This window comes from Martes martes (assembly GCF_963455335.1).
Source record: "Martes martes genome assembly, chromosome: 10".
Classification (NCBI taxonomy): Eukaryota; Metazoa; Chordata; class Mammalia; order Carnivora; family Mustelidae; genus Martes; species Martes martes.
Window position 1 is genome coordinate 41444269 of NC_137898.1, and position 20132 is coordinate 41464400.

The window sequence follows — 20132 nt, forward strand, 5'->3', positions numbered from 1 at the left end:
TGTGCTCAGCCTGAGCTCAGCACAGAGCTGGCCTGGCTCTGGAGGCTGCCCAGACCCTTGCTCTCTGAGAGTCCAGACAGTTTCCTGGATGGTCCCAGGGACTAAAGCACTCAGGATTTTCTTTTTCCTTCAGAACCAAGAACTCTACTATCAGATTTATAAGGGGCAGGGGTGCAATTTCACTTCTAAAAACTAAAAATTTTGTAATGTTTCTATTGTAATGATGCTTGTAATCCACACTGGACAGCCCTGTTCTATAGAACAGAATTGTGCAGGTGTGCCTTTTGTGGCAATTATCAGTGAGGACACGGAGAGCAAGCAGAGGAGGTCAAGACGGCTACCTGCACTTGGACCAGTGTTGCAAACGGAGTGCTGTCTTGACTTTGCCAACGGACCATCTGGTGACCCCATAAGGGGCTAAGTTTCCAAAAGAAACTTGACATTAAAAGCAAGATGTTCCCACCAAGGATACCCGGCAGCCCAGTGGACTTCACTGCGTCCCTACCTTTAAAGGGGGAGCTCCACAGAGCCCTCTGGCCTGGCCCCTCTTCTTGGCACATTTGTCCCTCATGCACATCCAAGGGATAGCCTACATTTCTTCTTAATTTACAGCCTGCTGTGATTTCTTTTGGGTTTTAAAATACAAAAAGATAGTCCAACCTGACATTTTTCACCTCCCTGGGTTTGCTATGGAGACTCTAACTACCTTAGTCTGGGGATGGTTCTGAGACTTCCAGGCACAAAGAAGTCATTAACGCCTTGAACTCAGTAGGGCATTCTTACCTGACTGGCAGTACACACCGGGGGTCCAGGAGATCACCCAGTGAGACCCCCGCCAAGCACAAGCACCTCTACACAAAGGGCAAAGATGCCACCTGCTGATTGCCTTCCTTTTGTTCTTGATAATTGTCCCCTAGTTACGGGATGCAAGTTGCTATGGTGATAAGAGGACAGACTAAACTGGAAGGAAACTGGAAGTTTATTCCCCGGAGAAGCTGGGGTGGCACGCTTGCATCACAGACTTCCATGATGTTAATAAAGTTTCCTAAAGATCTGTGAGCTTGCAGGTCCCTTTTCTCATTACAGTATCTGGGGACCAGCTTCGAAGCTACTCTTCACTCAAGCTACACAGGGTGGGGACTGCCACTAGCAAGACCAGGGAATAATTTCACACCTGCAAAGCAGGCCTCCTCCTCCCTCATCTGGCCCCATCCCCAGATCTTAACTGTTCACATGCCAGACCATACCCAGAGGGCAGGTCCTAGGAGCTTCTGAAACAAAGGGGTTTCTGGGTCTCACCTTCAGCCACCTTTTCCTCCTCAGATACATTCAGATCACGGTTCAGAAGCAAATTTGGAAATAAAGGTACAGGTCCCTTATGTCTCCTAAATTGCTGGAATTAAACACTTCCATTATCTTAGTAAATCTAGAAAACCTACTCGCCACGGATCCCTTAATGTCACTCAGCAATCCCCGGGTGCTGGCGCGGCAGTCCCCTTACCGTACACATAGGAGATCCCCACTAGCTCAAAAATGGCGATGATGACGAGGGCATAGGACGCCGCGTACGTGTCCACAAGCTGAAACATGTAAATTCCGCCCTGGTAGGAAAGAGGAACCACGTCAGTGGGCCTGGATCCAGGCTCTGCCCACTGGGAACAGCCAATCCTTCCATGTAGGACAGAGTCAGGGGTAAGCAAGGAGCCAAAGGATCTCCCCTCCCTTCCACAATAGTAACCTAAGCCTGGTCCAGAACGCAGGCTGGAGGCCTTGCCATGTGAGCAAAGCAGGCCCTCGAGAGACTCAGCCAACCAACAGAACAAGCACAAAAAGCAATCAAATGTCTCACTCTTAATAAGCAAACATCAACATCTGAAGGATGAACAGGTAAAGGCAGGCAGATGGCTTCATTTTTGCCTTAAGCAACAGATCGTCATTTCTACCCATAAATCTGCATTTGACTGACCTTCATTTGACCTTTAGGTGTCACTGGGCATTCCTCACACATCCCCCTGCATCTTTACCTGGCCCTTTCCATTTCCCTACAACAGATGAGGCTTCGAGACCCTCCTATTCCCATTCGTCATTTCACAGATGAAGAAACTAAGGCCGAAAGGTGGTGACTTGCTCCGGGTCACAGAGAGAGCAAAAGGAACATGTAAGCTGAGTGGGCTAACACTCTGTTCACCAAGACACTCAGGACTGGAAGGAATCCCGTCGCTGTTAGACTCCCAGGGATAACAAGTAACCAACTGGGAACTTCTCTGGCCAGTAAATTTGGATTTTCATGTATTCTATTTTCCTAAAGTAGGACACACCTGCCTTGTTGGCTCGAGAAGCCTACATCTCAATTACGAAGATGCTACAAGTAACACTAGCAGCCAAGGGGACATGTTTCCATCTGTGGGCAGAATCCCTAATGACTTGGTGCTGTCTACACAGATATGGCAGTGACTGGCTACTGCTGTGAGCCCAAGAGCTAAGGATAAAAGGATAGATCAGCCATTGGGCTCCCGCGTCCCCTGTCCCCAAGCCTGCGGCCAACAGGCTGCTTACCTGAGTGATCATCGGAAAGCCCATGATGAAGAAACAGATACAGCAACCCAGAGTAAAGACCGGCTTGTGTGTGCGCAGGTACTTGGGGAACTCGTCTGAGATGGAGGTCACGATGGTCTCGATGGTGGCAAACTGGAATGGGGCCAGGAAAGGAGCAGCTCAGACAAGCCACCCAACCCAAAATCTTCCCAAAGTCCTTTGTGTTTTCCACCAAGGAAAGTGGTACGTATATTAGGTTCAGTTCTTAGGACTCCATTCCCCTGATGGGTCTAAAGGGCTTTGCTGGAGTCCAACGCACAAGGCCAGCAAGGGGGATCCAACAGGATGTGAGCTTGAGAAGCTGCCTTTCCAGCCCCCAGAGACCGCACTCACGCTCATCCATCACGGACTTTGAAGCTTCACTTTGTATTCATGAGATGTAAATTCCTTTCCTCCAGTTTACCTCGAATTTGATCTTCTGCTTGAGGAAAAAACCCTTTTTGCACCCAACCACTAAACTCTGAGTGCCTGTCAGTAAGATTTGTGGCAGTCTCAGCCCCACGGCAATCTCCCTAAAATCGACTTCATATTATTCTCCCTGATCCAGCCCCACAGAATTTGCATGGGCAAAATGACACCAAAGAAAGGAAGGACACAGGCTAAAACCTGCATGCAGAAAGGAGGAAGGGAGGGAGGATGGCTGCTTTGCACTGTCCCATGAGTCACCCACAAATACAGAGCTATCCTGAGCCCCAGACAGGGACCTCACCATCCTATATCACCCGGGGAAACATGTGGGGACCACCAAGCCCACCCCTGCCACAGGCTGGATGCAGGGTCCAGGAAAGGGGGGTCTTCAGGCGGAGCCTCAGGTAGGCGTCAAAGGGGGGAGGGGCTTACCATAGTGTCAAGTCCAAGAGTGAGGAGCATCAGGAAAAAGATGATGGCCCAGAATGGAGAGAGGGGCAGCCTCGTTAAGGCTTCTGGGTAAACCACAAATGCAATGCCTGGCCCTGAAAGGAACAAGAGAGATCACTGCAAACAGGCCCAGCTCCAGGCCCCCTCTTCCTGGAAGCCCACAGGGGCCTCTCCACAGACACAGCATATGCTGCTTCTGCCGGTTGTTATTCTCCCTCATCTCCTTCCATTTTCCCCATTAGACCTCAAGTTCCCTGAAGCAAAGGACCAGGGGCATCAGGTCCGCACCTTGGGGAACTCAGAGGGGAGGCTAAAAATAGTACCAAAGCAGACTGAGTCCAAAGCCAGGCTGTGTCTCAGGCAAGCCCCATCTTCATGTTGATGAGTTGGGGGAGCATCTAAGAACCACCCTGTGGAACAGTGATTCTCATCCAATGGTAAGTACAGCCCCCCCACCCCCACCCAGGGGACATTAAGCAGTACCTGGAGACATTTTTGGCTCTCACTGCTGGGGTAGGAGTGGGGGATTACTGACATCGAGTGGGCAGAGGCCAGGAATGAAATGCACAGGATAGTCCCCACAACAAACAATTATCCAGCCCAAAGGTCAAGAGTGCTGAGGTGAAGAAATCCAGCTCTACAGGCTAGACTGTGCCCAGAATGACATCATTCCCTCCCTATTTGCTTCTCCTGGAGAAGCTTTTTGCATAAATCATTGAATCCATCAATCGCTCTCATTATCTTGCCCTATAAAGGCTTGGTAAAGACGGGGCTACATCAATCCACTGGTCATCAGTTAGGAAGAGGGGGCTGAGAGACACAGCACGAGGGTGAAGAGAGTCTGGGCTCTCATGGTCAGACAGATCCGGGTCCAAATTCAAACTCCATGACTTACCGGCTCTGCAGCCCTAGATGAGTCATTTCATTTCTATAAGGCTCAAGTTTGCCCATCTGCAAAATGGGAAGAGCAACAGTCCCCACAGGGTGTTTACGGGGAACAAAGGAGAGAGCACAGGCAGAGCACTGAGACCAGTGCCTCGCACATCTGGAGCACTCACAGAATATTCGCTTTTATCTGAGCGGACAATGAACCTGGACATGAGCTTCAGGGTTTTCCACAAATCCCACAAGTAGTCTTGGCAGAGGATGTCTAAGGGGCCATTTCTCCGCCCTCACCGAGCCTGCTAGCCGTTCCTACCTGCCTCACAGACTCACTGGGGAAATCGCTGGGACCCACCATGGCCGAAGACCCAGCAGTTATACATTTCCTTGTAAACAGAAAACTAAATGATAAGGGGCAGAGACAAGCGAATGCCAGGCTAATCCGCAGCCAGCGCGTGCCTGGAGACCAGATTATCACAGCAAGTAGTGTTTTTATAACTCGAGCATAGCAGCACTTTTTTTTTTTTAAGATTTTGCTTATTTTTTGACAGAGACATAGCGAGAGAGGGAACAGAAGAAGGGGGATGGGAGAGGAAGAAGCAGGATTCCCGCTGAGCAAGGAGCCTGATGCAGGGCTCGACCCCAGGACCCTGGGATCATGACCTGAGCCAAAGGCAGATGGTTAATGACTGAGCCACCCAGGTGCCCCAGCAGCACTTTTTTAAACCAGAATTTATCAGGTTGTTTGTTCTTAATGCTGCCGAGGGCCTTGGGGTATTTAAAATAGAAAGCCTTGAATGCCTAAGACAGCCCCGCTTTATGCATTTATCGACCAGACGGTACTGCCCGGCTCTGAGGGCCCCCTGCGTGAACCACTGAAGTCTGTATTAAAGTACAGTTCAAAACAGCTCTCAAACGCAGAACAGCGAGGAAGCCAGTTCGGGGCTCTGGCGACAGTTGGGCCCATAAAGCGGACAAGAAGGTCCTGTAATGGCCACTGCCGGAGCACCTCGTTGATTGCTTTAACAGGATTTGGCCCTTCGGGCTTTCCTGCTTTTGGGGGGAGGCAGGAAATGATTTCAAAACACCCAGCCTTCTTCAATCGCATCTGCCTCCCTAGAGCACCCAGGTGAAGGCATCGTTTCCAGCAAAGTCAGTTTATCTAAGACAGCCAGGGAGTGGATTTTTAAAATACATTTTTATATTAGTTTGTACAACTCAGCTTGGTCTTTTGTTATGTTTTACTGGAAAAAGGGATTGACTGAGTCCCAGCAGAGCTTTCCCCGGATGAGGCCGGGATGTCCCATAGAGGCCGAGCCCTGTTCGTCTCCTCTCCCACTGGGAAGCAGTGTAAGTATAGCCCAGGGGCTGGTAGGCAGGCTCGTGACAGCTCCCCTCCCCCTGGCACTGCAAAACCAGCTCCACCTCTTCCCAGCCAAGAGACTTGAGGTGCGGCTGGTTCTCTCTGGGTGAACATCAATACATTTGCTTCTGTGAGATGTAAATATATGGATACAAATAAAGGGCTTCAAGCAATGCCTAGACCTGGTAAGAACTCAGGAAACAGAGATCATCCGTACTCTTCTCCTGAGAGGGGATGGGAGAGGTTCTGCGTGTCAGCAGCTTGGACAGGAGGTCTCTGGCGTCCTGTCTCCTAGAGAACCACTCAAGACAGAAACAGGGCTCTGGTCAACGCGGGACCCCACAATCCCGGCCCACTGGGGGAGGGCTCTCTGCTGTGAAGCCTGTGACAAAGGGAGAGTTCTCAGAGAAGACACTGCCAGACCGCTGTGCTCTTTGAAGGAAGGACTGGCATCCAGGTGAGAGACACAGTTGGGTGGACGGGCAGTCCCTGTTTGAGAGTGTCCCTTCTCATCAGCAGTGTCTCTGAATGGTTAGGGACCCGGACCTGGGAGCTCTGAATCCAATACACACGTCTGTGTTCACGCACTGCGGTCTAACCCAGTCCTTCTGAGGGAGAAAGAGCATGTCTGCTGCCGGCACAGCTTCCGGGTGGATTTGGACCGTGAGTCTCAGCTCCACAGTCAGTAAGGAAGGTGGTTAGCAAGTGACACACAGTTTGACTTCCCAGGGACACTGGGGTGGCTTAGTTGGTTAAGCATTTGCCTTCGGCTCAGGTCACGACCCCAGAGTCCTGGGACTGAGTCCCATGTAAGGCTCCCTGCTTAGCGGAGGGTCTGCTTCTCCCTCTGCCTGCCCTACCCCCTGCTGGTATACGCTTGACAAATAAATACATAAAATCCTAAAAAAAAAAAAAAAAAAAAAAAAAAGTTTGACTTCCCAGGAAGGTGTTTTTCTGGAGTAGATGACTAAGAAGAACATGCCCCCTTTCCTACACTCATCACAGAAGCAGAGGACAACCTGGTGTCATCACCAATCCTACCTGTGTCCCCCCAAAACCGAATGAGATTTGGAGAAAGGACATTGACAAAAATGCCTCCCCTGAGAAGAGAACCTGTTTTGGACTAAAGACCAAAACACAGTTACTGACATTGGGTCAGCAAACAGGTACTGATGGTCTGCATGCCTATGTTGCCCAGCGAGGGGGGAGTGGGGCTGGCATGGACCCCAGGCCTGCGCCATACCCCCGTCCCAGATTCTGTAGCGCCTCCATCGTCCCTGAGAAAATCAGACATCTTGCAATTCATGTCTAAGAATGTGTGTCCACCCAAATGAACAGGGATAGCTGCCCCACGAGGTCTGACAGGAAGCCTCATGAGCCAGTGTCCCCTCCCCCGTCCCTGTGCTGGTGATGATGAGAAACCGCCACACACTAACACAAGGTGTTAGAACCTGTAGGAAGTGTTCTCCTCCCCGCTTAAATCAGAGAAAGTGAGTAAAATCTGGAAAGGGGCCATCTCAGAAAGAAACATAGGCAATTGTCTTAGTCTTTCTTTGCAAAGAAAAAACAAAATCCTGTTCGGCTTTTAGTGACATGTGCCCCCAAATCCCTTTCCTGGGGCAGGAAGGAGCTCAGAAGAGTGAACTAAAGTGACCCCACATCTCAGGACTCCTAACCCCGACAACACGGCCACTGATTCCCAGGGAGCTTGGCTGTAATGTCACAAAAGTGACAAACACCTCAGATCTGCTGGAAAGTGGGGCAGGACCCTCCTGCTCCAGCAACTCTGCTGGGAGGAAATGAGGACAGCTCAGGTGGCAAGGCACCCACGAAGACAAGGCCTTCTCTCCTCCTCTCACCCCCAATTCGCCCCCCAGGGTGTTGGGGGGGTGGCACTCTCTTGAAACTCCAGTTAAATGCAGTGCTGCAGAACCAATATCCCTCTGGGTTTAACACTCTTTCCAGGGAGAGGTAATTACCCCCCTGCAAGGTGCCAGTTCTTAACTCTTTAAGGCCCGCTGTGCACCGCACTGGCAGCACTGCTGAAGCCATAATTAATTATCCCTGGGGGACCAGCTGAGAGCCGGCAGCCCACCAAGAAGGTGACATTCCAGGACTTTGCTCCCTCCCAGGCTGGCATCCGAGCCATCATCTGAGAATGGCAGTGAGCTCCTCCAACAAAGGCAATGGCACAGAGAAGCTGCCCACAGGGACACACTGCGGACGGCCACGTCCCCACATGTCCCTGGCCCAGTCCTGACACTGAGGCATCCCATAAACATCTGATTAGAGCATGATCGTAATAACAGGCGACGGCCACAGTGAAATCTGTTCATCACAGAAACCTAGTAAACTGGGTGGAAATAAGAAAGAGTTAAATAAAACTATCCAGCACCTCCTACAAAAGGCTGTGCGAGAAATGCAGACCAAGTGAGATAAAAAGGAAAGCTCCCTACAAACTCGAAAGTTCCATACAAATGTCAGCCACTAATATAGCGATCATTTGGGTAGAAAGTAAACATTGTACTGCATTGCTAACTAAGCAGAAGTCCTGAGAGCACGTTTGCGCTAATCATTAGGCAGAAAGCGCTTTGTCAGGAAAAGGCTGCTTGGAAGTCAGTGCTCCTGCCCAGCATCGAACCGGGTTTGTCCAGGGCTCTCTGCAAGGAAAGCAGCCTGAAGCGGGCGGGGCCCACACCAGCTCCAGGACCACTAGGTCGCCTGAAGTTTAGGGCTCTACCTGCCCTTAACAGGTGCAACAGGTGTAGAGCTTACTTACTCGGGGTGGAGCTGACTTAAGAGAAGAAACGGAAGACAGAGGAGAGGAGAGGGAAGCAGGAATGCGGCTTTTACAGCAACCCCTTTGGTGAGCCACACCGGTCAGCTCTAGCCCCGCCTGGAGTCTCCCAACAAAGGGACCCTGGGCTGTCCCACTGTCCCTTCTATTCCAGAAGGCCAGACTCCCAAGAGGGCATAGGTCAGGAGCTCAGGAGGTGACCTTACCTTGGTCCGCCACGTTCTCAATGTTGACCTTGCGTTCATTGGCCATGAAGCCAATCACCGAGAAGATGACGAAGCCGGCAAAGATGCTCGTGGCACTGTTGGTGCAGGTTACAATGAGAGTGTCCCTGGGGGGAGGGGACGAGAGTGTGCCATTAGCTGTGCTTTTCGAGTCGGAAGGGACAAGGGGAAGGACACATAAATCCATGCCTGTGTGTTCTTATGCACACATGTTGGTGAGTCCATGTCTGCTTCTACACGTTTTCACGGTCCTGATCAAAGACCCCCCGGGGTCGATTTTCTAAGCACCGAAAGGCTCAAAAACATTTCTCCAACTGCCCTATTCCTGGGCCTCTTGGTCCGAGCTCAAGCCCCAGGCGCTCTAGAGGCCGGGCTCCTCTCCTCCAAGGGGCAGAGGCAGGACGGCCCATCAGAGCAGAGACAGAGGGGATGGAGCCTTTCAAAGACTCCAGGACAGGAATCATATGCGAGAGAAGAGAAGGCGGTGGGACCGTGAATGGCCACCAGGGTTTGAGGTTTGAGGACAGCCTGGCTTTGGAGCACCCAGAACCCCGGGGGTGAGGCAGGGGAAGACCAGCCCTCTGCCGTCACCCAGGCGCCCTCTACTGGTAATATGGCTGCCGTTTCCCAGCCGGCTGGCCGGCCCACCCTAGACTGGGAAGAAAGGTCAGGCCAAATGGAGCCTCAGAGAGGATTCAAATCCTGATCCTCCCCCCTGTTGGTGGTAGGACCTGGAGCAAGTCACTGCTTTCCACGTGATTTTAAATGGTGGCACTGACCCCAGCTTTCTCACAGGTTGCTGTGCGCAAAGCCTGGCCCAGAGCAACTGCTTGGTGAACAACCCACCTTGTCTGACCCCTTAGTTTACTGATGAGGAAACAGAGGTACAGGAGCAGGGAATGGGTTCGTTCATGGTGGGTCAGAACTTGAATCCAGACTCCCTGTCCAGCCCCGTGTTCCTTCTGCCACACCACAGAGCCTCCTTTCTACCCAAATGCAAAGCAATGCGACCCCCTTGGACTGCATTCAGACGGGTTCTGGGGTCATACATTAATGAGCAGCTGTGACCAGCGAGGTTCACACACCTTAGCTGGTATTCTAGCTGTTACGGGCTGAATTGTGTGCCCCCAAATTCCTGTGTTGAGGTTCTAACCCCCAGTTCCTCAGAAGGTGACTGTGTTTGGAGACAAGGTCTTTACACAGGGAATTAAGCTAAAAGGACGTCATCGGGGTGGGACGGCCGCCAGGGCGACCAGTGCCCTGGCAAAAGGAGGAGAGGAGGACACAGATACACACTCATGCCCCCTGCTGGCTGTTCCCGCCCTGTAACGTACACTCCCACCTCCCCTGCACCTGCTGGAACATGGCCCAGCAGAGATCTCACCTGTCTGGAACCATCCCAGCTAGCTCAGGTCACAGCTGCACTTAATCTCTTCCTCTTGGTTCACAAAATAGCTTATACATTATTAGAAAATGATAATAATAATAATAATAATGGCAGCTACCATTTATTGAGTACCTACTAGATGTGAAATACTGCTGTGCTAACTTTGCATACATCAGCTCTCACCTCTCCACAAGATACTACCATTTGCATTTTACAGAGGAGAGGAAAGAGGCTCTGAGAAGCGAAGTATCTTGCCCGCATCTCAAGTTTTAGTAAATGGTGAAGTTATAATCCTAATCCAAGTCCATCTGACTCTGGGCACTCCTTCTCTTTTCATTTTTCCCTCCCTCCCTCCCTTCCTTCCTTTCTCTCTCTCTTTCTTTCTTTCCCTCCCTTCCTTCCTCCCTCCCTCCTCCCCCCCTTTCCTATTTTAAATCAGCTTTCCAGGAGAACAGACCTTATTTTCTATCGCTTGCTGGATGTGTTTAACTTTCAGATGTCACCTCCTCCAGGAGCTGTCCAAGCTCTCCCAGGTGGAGGTCTTTGGGGTTGCAGAGGCCTTAATATCACACCATCCAAATGTTCTCACTCTCACCACGTTTCAGGATCTCCCGAGGATCCCATCTGGCTATGTAGACCCCTGGACCCACCCCACCTCCAGATACTCTCATTAACAGATCTGGATGGGGACCCAGATTCCGCGTTGTTTCTTCAGCTTTACTGAAGTATGACAATGGATACAAACGGTAATATAGTTCAAGTGTACAGCCTGATGATTTGATGCACACATACATCGTGAAAGGGACCCCGCCACACCTGCTGACGTTTCCATTACTTAACATACGCATCAGCAGAGTTTTCTTTCACTGGACCTTGCTGCCTTCCTTACAGGGGCCTCTGGAAAAACATTTGTCAAGTGACAGTGACCATACTCCATCCGGGACTACCATGTGATTGTCTCCATAGCTCACAAACGACTGTCCCAGGACAGAATGGGCAGCAGGGCAACCTCTGGAGAGCCTCAGCTCCATCCCATAAACAGCCCCGGAGCCATGTGTCGGACACAGCCCTGCAAGTTGGGGTCCGGGCCACCAGAAGCCAACAGTGAGGCCTTTGCGGGTGGTTTCCCCTCCGGCAGAGGCAGCCCTCTGGCTCTGCTTCAAGCTAAGTGGAGGATGTGGCCTTAGGAGTCTGCGACTCAGTCCCTGGTCCATCCCCGCTCTCATCCCACTCACCTGCTGCTCGGCCCTCCAGCAGCCCCACATACCTGTAGCAGTTGTTGTGGAATTTGTTGTAGGAAGAGAGAGTGATCAGGCCTCCCCATGCGGCAGACAAGGAGAAGAAGATCTGAGTGGCAGCATCCTTCCAGACCTGGGAGGCCGAAGGGGAGAAGATCCAAGGTCAGGAGGAGGCTGGCCCAGGGGAGGGGAGTCTCTCCTGCCCAGTGCCACGTCTCCTCCCCAGTGGAGAGGTAGTCAGGAGAGAGAGGACATTCGCACCAATATGCATCGTTTGTGCCGGAAGCCAAAAAGGCAGGAAATTACCCGGGAGACTGTAAGCAAAGAAGAGGAACTCAAACTACATATACATTTCATGCTTCTACGTCCTGCCATGGATAAAGCTGAGCAGAAGGGGAGAGCCCTTTCTTCTGCTGCATACACTCTCCAAAGACAGCTGCAACAGCCAAATGCAGTCATGGATACAAGATAAAGGTCTGTTTAAGCTGACATTCTCACAGACGTCCCCCACTATTAGAAAGGTGAAGTCCTATAGCTCCCCCCACTTAGCAAAACCACCTGTGCCAAAGCCCAGTGGATCTTACAGCCACATCCTCCTTGAATTTGGCTGACAATGCCTCCTGGTTCTCTCGGTGATTTCTCGGCCCTGTCCTCATAAAACTCCAGAAGTCTGCTCAGGAGTTAGCACTAGAGACTTACGTGATCTGCAGAACAGACCTCCCACCATTTTTATAAATTAAATCCAGTTTTAAAATTGCACTTTTAATATGCAAAGAGAAAGTTCAAGTGAGTGCTGTGTGCTGGCGAGTCTGTGCCTACCCCAACATCCATTCTCCCATACTCCTTAGTAACAAAGCCATGGTTTTCCTTAGAGGCAGCCATTCATCCGGCCCAAGGACTGCCTCCCAGCATCCAGGGCAAGTGCGGCTAGGAGGGGATAATCCCATGATTTTGCTTCTGACCAATGATGTGAAAGTCAAGTGTAATGCGGGACTTCTAGGCTTCTCCTTCTTTAAAGAGAGGGAGGGTACCTATTTCCATTCCTGTCCTCACCCCTTTGGGCTACCTGGAATGTTGCTATGATGGCAGGAGTTCCGGCAGTCGTAAGAGAAGTGAGCAATTGAGAATGGGAAGACGGGAGCCTGGAACACTGTGGAGCCTTCACTATGTGGAGTACCTCACTATGTGCCCCGGGGCCACTTCAGCGCATAGGAGGGAAGTAAACTCTTATTCACACTGTCATCATCTGGGGGTTTTCTGCTAGGTGGAGTCAAACCCATCCAAGCTATGGCTATGTGTTCTCCATGTACTCTATAGAAGTGAGTCTCTCTTTAAGGTGAGAAAATTCACTTACTAAAGAACCCCCTCCTTGGGAGGTTTGGGAGCTGGGGATTTTTGCCTGCACAGATAGGCAAAGAGAAAGTACAAGCTTGCGCTCACTCCGTGTCGGTGCGTCACAAGTCTGGAAATGTGTCCACGCCCTTTCAGGGATAATTGTCATGGTTTGTGCTGACATTGTCCACCCAGCAGAAGTCCATTCCCAACACACGGTAATGAGTATCAGAGGAGTGGTATGAGGGGCCCAATGCTATGAATGAGGGGAGGGCATTCTTTATTCCAGACTGCACGGCAGCCCGGGAGGGAGGACCACAACGGAGGACAACGGCTCCAGGAGTCAGAATGCCCCCTGCTGCCCACTTCTCATGAAAGAGCTCCCGAGCACACAACAGCCCGAGGATATCAGGACCTTGGAAAAGCAAACAGTGAGCTCTGCTGCAGGAGGAAGTCTGTCCCTCCTTGTCCAGCTGTCCCAGAGCGGGGTTTGTAAATGAAAGCATAAGCCCACCGTGGCGTCCGTGAGTTTCTCCCACTTCGGCGTGATGAAGTACCAGATCCCAGCGCCAGCTCCGGGCAGGGTGACCCCTCGGATGAGGAGGATCACGAGCACGACATACGGGAACGTGGCCGTGAAGTACACCACCTGAAAGAACCATCCAAAAGGGAGGCTGGGAGGAGCTGAACTGCGGGCTGTGGCCACGCTGCAGGGGCAACCACAGAGGCCGACTGGACCCACGAGCCTGACGGTGAGGCTGCCAGGATGGTTCCCCCAGACTCTGCCGAGGCTGGGGGCACGAGGCAGGCCCAGGGACCCAAGAGCAGGGAGAACCAGAAACAAAGTCTGTGCGGCGACACCCAGGACTGTGGCCGTGTGGCATGCAGTGCGGAAGGCTGGGGCCACCTCACCCCACCCCCAGCCCAGCTGCCGAGGAGACAGCTCCCTGAGGAACTACTCAGGGAGGAAAGTAATGTGCCTCCCTCCTCCCCAACTCTGACCCCACCCTCTGCTTGAGGTCCCCAAATCCACCATGAGAGACGGATCTTCTAGCTCAAGCTTTCCATCCTTGTGTATACAGACACCTTAAGGGAGGCAGCCTGACGAGGTGCAAAGAGCACGATCTTGGAAACATTTACGTTTAGGGCCACCTGGGTGGCTCAGGTGGTTAAGAGTCCAAATCTTGATTTTGGCTCAGGTCATGGTTTCAGGGTTGTGGGATCGAGCTCCGCGTTGGGCTCCATGCTCTGCCGGGAGCCTACTTGAGAGTCTCTCTTCCTCTCCCTCTTATTATCATTATCTTTAATAAAAATAATAATGATGATGATGATAATAATAATAAAAGGAACATTTAAGTTCAAATGAAACCACACATCTGGCCCTGAGTAGTTGTGAGACCTTTGACAAGCTAATAAGTTCTCTGAATCTGCTTCTGCCTCTGTAAACTGGGCACAAGGACAATGTTCTTAAAAAAAGAATTGTGTGGATTAATAAGCACTGGCATAGCCTGATTTATAACAGATGGTCATTCAGTGCAGTTAAGTTCCACAAGCCTGCTAAGAGCTGGACGCTGTACCAGGTGTCAGATGCATTAGAAAGAAGGGATTCAGGACCTAGAGAACCCAGAGATAATGTCCGCTTGTTGAGCCACGCTATTGCACCCAGGACATTATGAAGTCCAGGGGGGCACTCTACAACCCAACCTGGGAATTTGCTAAAAGATTCATGGAGATGACACCTGAGCCAGATCTAGAGGCCAAGGACAACTTAAGGGAGGCAAGAGGAGGTGGAGGAGGAAAGTGGGCAAGGCAGACATGTGAGGGCAAAGGTCTGACGACCCATAGGATAGCATAGTGTGGAGGCTAAGAGTGATGGGGGGCCCTTGGGGGCATGGGCATTTTCAGTGGGAAATAGGGAGCTACTGCAACAATTGGGGCACACCACGAGAGGCCCTGTATGCCAGTCAAAGGATGCTCCTGGATTCTGGATTCTGGATGCTCCTGGATTCCCTCCTGGGAGGGACCGGAGTCAAGAAACATTTGGGAAGTAACATCAGCAGAACTTGGGGACTGTGGTTGGATGAGACTTACCTGTCTACCAAATACCTGGGTAAAAGCAAGAGCTTGGGATCAGGATCCCATCCTGAAAGCCTGAGTTCAAATCCTATCCCCATCCCTTATGAACTGGACCACTTGGGAAATGACTTAACTTCTCTGAGACTCAGTGTCCATACCCGCAAAGGCGGCTGCCTTTGGCTTGGGTGGTGATCCCGGGGTCCTGGACCAAGTCCGATGTCCGACTTTCTGCTCAGCAGGGAGTCTACTTCCCCCCTCCCTCTGCCTACCACTCCCTGTGCTTGTTGTGCTTTCTCTGTCACTCTCTCTCTAAATAAATAAATAAATAAAAACTTAAAAAGAGAGAGAGAGAGAGAGGGAGAGAAAAATGGCAGTCTGGCAGTCTTCGTGGGATTTCAATTACAAAGGAGCCTGTCAGAATGAGGAGCTTCAGCCAAGCATTCACCCTGGCTTTCAAACAATGCTCCGTGCATGATCAATGTGTGCACACCCCAGGGCAAGATAACAAATTGGGATTCATTATTTCTGGTGGCATTCCTCATTTAAAAAAAAAAAAAATCCTCGATCCTTAGTTGGCAACCGTTCTCAAAGAAGCAAAATGAGAAGTTAGCAGATCTAAAAGAAAAGCTTACCATCCCAGGGCTCCTGAAAATTTCCCAGACCGGAAAACCTGTAAAATCTAGCACTAGGGATTAACTCCCAAACCAATAGAAAGAACGAGTTGTAACATTGTCCTAAAAAACCATGGGCTAATAAAGCTCAAAGGGTCTTAGAGAACATTCATTCTTAGCCTTGAGTTTGCAGATGTGGAAAGTAAGGCCCCAGTGCCTCCTTGGACTTGCCCCCCTGCCAATGACAGCTGGTGGTGGCGGAGATGGGGTAGGGACGCCAGGGTGCTGGCTCCGGTGGGGGGACTTTCCTCCCTGCTGTGCAAACAACGACTCCACAGTTCTGCATGCCCATCTCTTCCTAATATCCCCTCCTGGGGAAAGGATGTCGTGGCCTGGGAAGAGTCCAGGCTTTAAAGGGAAATACCTTAGGTTCAGATCCCACCATGGCCACTTAAAAGCTGTGTGGCCTCAGGCAATTTTACTCGGCCTTGAAGCACCTCACCTTCTCTATCTATAAAATAGGAGCAAATGTCCTTACTCAGTGGGCCATTGTGCAAATGACTGAACTGATGCACGCGCCACAGTTAGCACAGGGCTGGGCACATGGTGCTCAATAAAGCTCCCTTCCTCTCCCCGTTTCCCCACCAGAGCTGCAGCTTTCAGGATGTCAGAGTGGTGCGGTGCCCACCCACTATATCAGACACTCATTGTCACAAAAATGAGAAAAGCCAATGCTAGTGAAGAACCGACCATATGCCGGGGATTATATGTGGCCGATCTTGTTAATCCCTATAACGATCCTATGCGATACATACTGTTACTCCCAATTACAGATGCAGAAACTGAGGCTCCATGGGTCAAACGATTTGTCCAAAGTTACACAGTAAAAAAGTGATAAAGGCAGGATTTGAACTTGGGTTGCTCCAACTCTAGAGCCTGCAAGCCATCCTTCTTCAGGTCACCGACAGGACCACCGTTCTTCCTCCTTACCTACCACCTCTCTCCGGCAGTCCCCACCTACCCTATCCTGCTAGAGACCTGTCCGCTAGAGACCTCTCTGGCCATGTCAATCACGGTCAAGGTTGCCCTGTCTCTATCTCGAGCTGTAAGGGACAGGCCCAACAGTGATATTTTCTTTGTGCAAGTACTTGGCCACTCTTGCTAAGCAAGCACTTGGCTGGGATCCAAGCCACAGAAGGCAAGGAGTTCAGGAACCTCAGGACACGTGGGCCATTGTTGTAAGGGTCATCTCAACATTTCCCTGATTTTCCTGCTGCCTTAGAAAAACAATCGAGTCTTAACCACTTATTCAGAGCTAGCAGGCTCCTCGGGGGTCATGTGATCCCAGCTCTCATTTTACAGAAGGGGAAACTGAGGCCAGAGAGGAAAACTAAGAGCAGCTCCCCCAGCAAGTGTCCAGACAGAATGATCTTAGAGCTCCAGCATCTCAGACACCCCCAGCCTGACTGCCTTTACTTTAGAAATGGGGGAAGCTGAAGACTTCCACAAGAGTGAGATAAAGGAAAAATTGCTTTTCATTGTAGTAGAAAAACAAATAAAAGCTAAGAGCAAACCAGAAGCTAAGCCGGGCTTCATGGCCCAGGTAGAGATGTCTCCACACAGCAAATCCCATGGGAAGCCCTGGGCTAGAACCCAGCTCCTCACCCCCCAGTCTGCTTCCCCCCCCAACCTTATGTGATTTGAGGTGCAGCCCCTGCCTCTTGTAATCCGGACCATCCTGCTGGAGCCCACAGCTCAAGTCCCTGTGGCTGCAGATTACAGGGCGGGCAGCAGAAAGAGCTATTATCCAAAGGCACCTATGGGCACGGCCATGGGCCCAGCGAGAAGACAGGCTCAGCTCTGCACTGATGGGTGCCAGGTTTGGGCACCTGGCAGGGGGTTATGAAACCCACCTGGGAGGTGGGAGGAAGAGCTTGAGACCCTGACACCTAGACCAAACCAACCCCACAACCTCTGGTCTGAGCCCACCACCGCCACACTCATTCCTTGGGCCTAAAAGACATCTTGGGTTTCATTCTGAGCCACCCTTAGGATCATCATCCTTAGGATGATTAAATAATATTATCATCAAGTGACCGGTTAACTGTTTAACAGGGTTTTTTTTTTTTTTTCCTAAAGCAGCAAGAAGATGAGGGGAAACAGTGTGACCCTTACAAGAATGTCCGGTGTATCTTGGGGTTTCCCAGACTCCTTGCCTTCTGTGCCTTGGAACTGAGCCTGGGGTGGGAATTCCAACCTCTCCAAAGGGCCAGCCAAGCGACTGCTCAGACAGAATGGCCCAGTCTTTACTCAACAAAAATCCCACTGGCAGGATTGTCACTATGTCGTGCTTTGGGCACGTGAAGTGGAAGAGTGTTTGGCTGTGGGGGTTGCAAAAAGGGCATGAAACGTCCAGAACATGGTGGTGGGAGTGTTGAAAAGGAATCCACTTCACAATTTTGGTCTTTATCCAGCTTCTCAGCAGAAGCACTAACTGACTAGGCAGCGACACCAAGAAGCGAAAAGCCAGTAGCACTAATTCTAGAGTTAGGGAGAGTGACCGAATCATGGACACGGGTCCCATCTGCTGAACGAAGTGGCAGTCCCCGACAGGAAAGGAAGGAAATGAATCAGGACCCACACCATCCCTCGGGAGCTCGGTGTGCATTTGTCTCATTTGGTCCTCAAAACAGCCCTGAAAGAAAGGTGTTATTATCCCATTTTCCAGATGGGAGTGAAGTCACTTGCCCAAGGTCCTAGAGCTACTCAGGGTCAGAGTCAGAATTACGCCCATGTATCCTGACTCTCTTGCCACAAAAGGGCTCTTTTGTGGCTTCATGATACAACCATACCTGGGAGTCCCAGAGATTTTTTTTTTTTAAGATTAACACAAGTTCTTACTTTTCCTGAAGTCTTGATTCCTTTAGCCAGGGATGCATACACAATCACCCAAGCCAGGAAGAGGCAGAAGGCTAGTGGCCACCTGATCTCCCCAGGATATTCAATTCCTGCAGAAATCTTCAGCACAAAGTACCTAAAATTGAAAAGAGAGAGCAAGGAGGGGAATGAGGAGGGAGGGAGGTGACAGTCTGCAGGCTTTCATCTCCCAGCAAAGCCAGGAGTCTTGGATAAACCCCAGCCCTCCTCACCCTGCCAGCTAGGGACTAACGAGATCAGGGTAAGGGATGCTCTGATCTGCGTTCGAGCCCACAGCTGTCTGCAAAAATGCCAGCCGGATTTCCCCAGTTCCCAGTTACAGGCTGGGAAGCCTCTCATGGCCCTGGGCAGCCTCTGAACAAGGCTAAGTCAGCTCCACTGGCATTCAGAGTTGCCCCAGGACAGGTGTGACAGGTCCAGTGGCACTGGGGGGGTCCTGGCCCAGCCTGCCGACAGGCACTCCTGAGGCTGAGGTCTTTCTGTAAGGACACACCACTAACAGGCACTCTGAACCATCAAGGATGATTTTTGTGTATTTTCTGTAGTGCTCTACTCTTTTAAGAGGCTGCATTCCAATTGCATTTGTATAATTTTAAACGTAAAAGAGTCACGAGGCTCAATGACCAAAACTGCTGCTCTGTAGGTTAGTTCAGTTGCGTTGGGCGCTGGCCGAGGCTGGCTCAAATGGAAAAGCAGGGCTGGCTGGCCCTTATCCAAGGAACACAAAGACCGAGAACATGTGAACAGAAGGGGGCTGCTGGTCATCTGTGTATCTGCTCGAGAAGCCATGGCCCGCCTGGCAGCCCCCACACTCCTGGCAGTGTCCTGTAGCCCCGCCGCCCTCCTGGGGACAGGAGGTAGTCATGGGGACACAGAGTGGTGACTCAGACAATCCCTTCAACTCTGCAACGACCAACACCGGGATTCTGGATGCAAGCACCGTGCTGTAGCCTAGCATTTCTCTGTGATCTGAACAAAGGGCCGGCTAGAATCCAGACTCCATGGGACTGCAGAAACGTCAGCCCAGAACGTTCTGACCTGCAGAGGGACGCGAAGGTGGCACCACTCCTGGCCTGGCTGGCAGCGGTGTCCTCCAGCCCGCCAGTGAGTGTGGACTCGGGAGGCCATTAATCAGCGCACAGCCTTGCGTTCTAGAACAACCATGCTCCTTTCTGACTCAGCCCCTGCGGCAATCAGGGCTCAAGAGTGGAGGGAAAGTGGGCCGCCCGTGTTAAGTCAGTTAAACGTCTGCTGTCAACTCAAGTCATGAGCCCTGGGGTGGGCTCCCTGTTCGGTGGGGAGTCTGTCTCTCCCTCTCCCCCTGCTCATGCCCTATCTTTCATTCTCTCAAATATATAAATAAATAAAATCTTAAAAAAAAAAAAACAATTGAGTAAAATTGACCAAGGGTGGAAGTGACGTGGGCCCCCAAACCTTAGGAGACACATTTCCCAAGCAGTGCCAAGGCTCCCCCCCGCATCCCCACTCCCCTCATGGGCAAACCATTTAGGCAACAATTAATTCCACAGCATCTCGGCCATGCCAAGCACGTCATGCTTTAATAAGGGACTTCTCCAAAGGCTAATAACATTTCTTCTTGGAAAGGAAGACTGGCCCCAGAGGATTAGTGCGGACCACCAAAAGCAGACCTAGAATCATTCCAACCACATGGATTATGTGATCAGATTTTGTCTAACCACCAGGTCAAACTCAGCTTCCCAGTACTAAGGGTGAATCAAGACCCACTATACTATCTTCACAAAGAATTATGTCATCATTCAGCCTAACTCCCCCTTTTGTCCTGTTCCATGTACCCTCTGAGTGCATACAGG

General features: G+C 51.1%; 1 protein-coding gene across 1 annotated transcript in view; it reads right to left on the reverse strand.

Moving 5' to 3' along the window:
- SLC6A5 (solute carrier family 6 member 5) overlaps positions 1-20132 on the reverse strand; it is a gene marked incomplete at its 3' end in the record, with an annotated part of 46890 nt that overhangs the window by 11433 nt on the left and 15325 nt on the right. Inside the window, exons 6-12 of the mRNA XM_080815836.1 lie at positions 18265-18397; positions 13191-13325; positions 11374-11477; positions 8702-8826; positions 3436-3548; positions 2557-2688; positions 1502-1601 (exon numbers count right to left, since the gene is read on the reverse strand). Coding sequence (XP_080671962.1) covers positions 1502-1601; positions 2557-2688; positions 3436-3548; positions 8702-8826; positions 11374-11477; positions 13191-13325; positions 18265-18397 — 842 coding nt within the window. The remainder of the gene's footprint in view (positions 1-1501; positions 1602-2556; positions 2689-3435; positions 3549-8701; positions 8827-11373; positions 11478-13190; positions 13326-18264; positions 18398-20132) is intronic.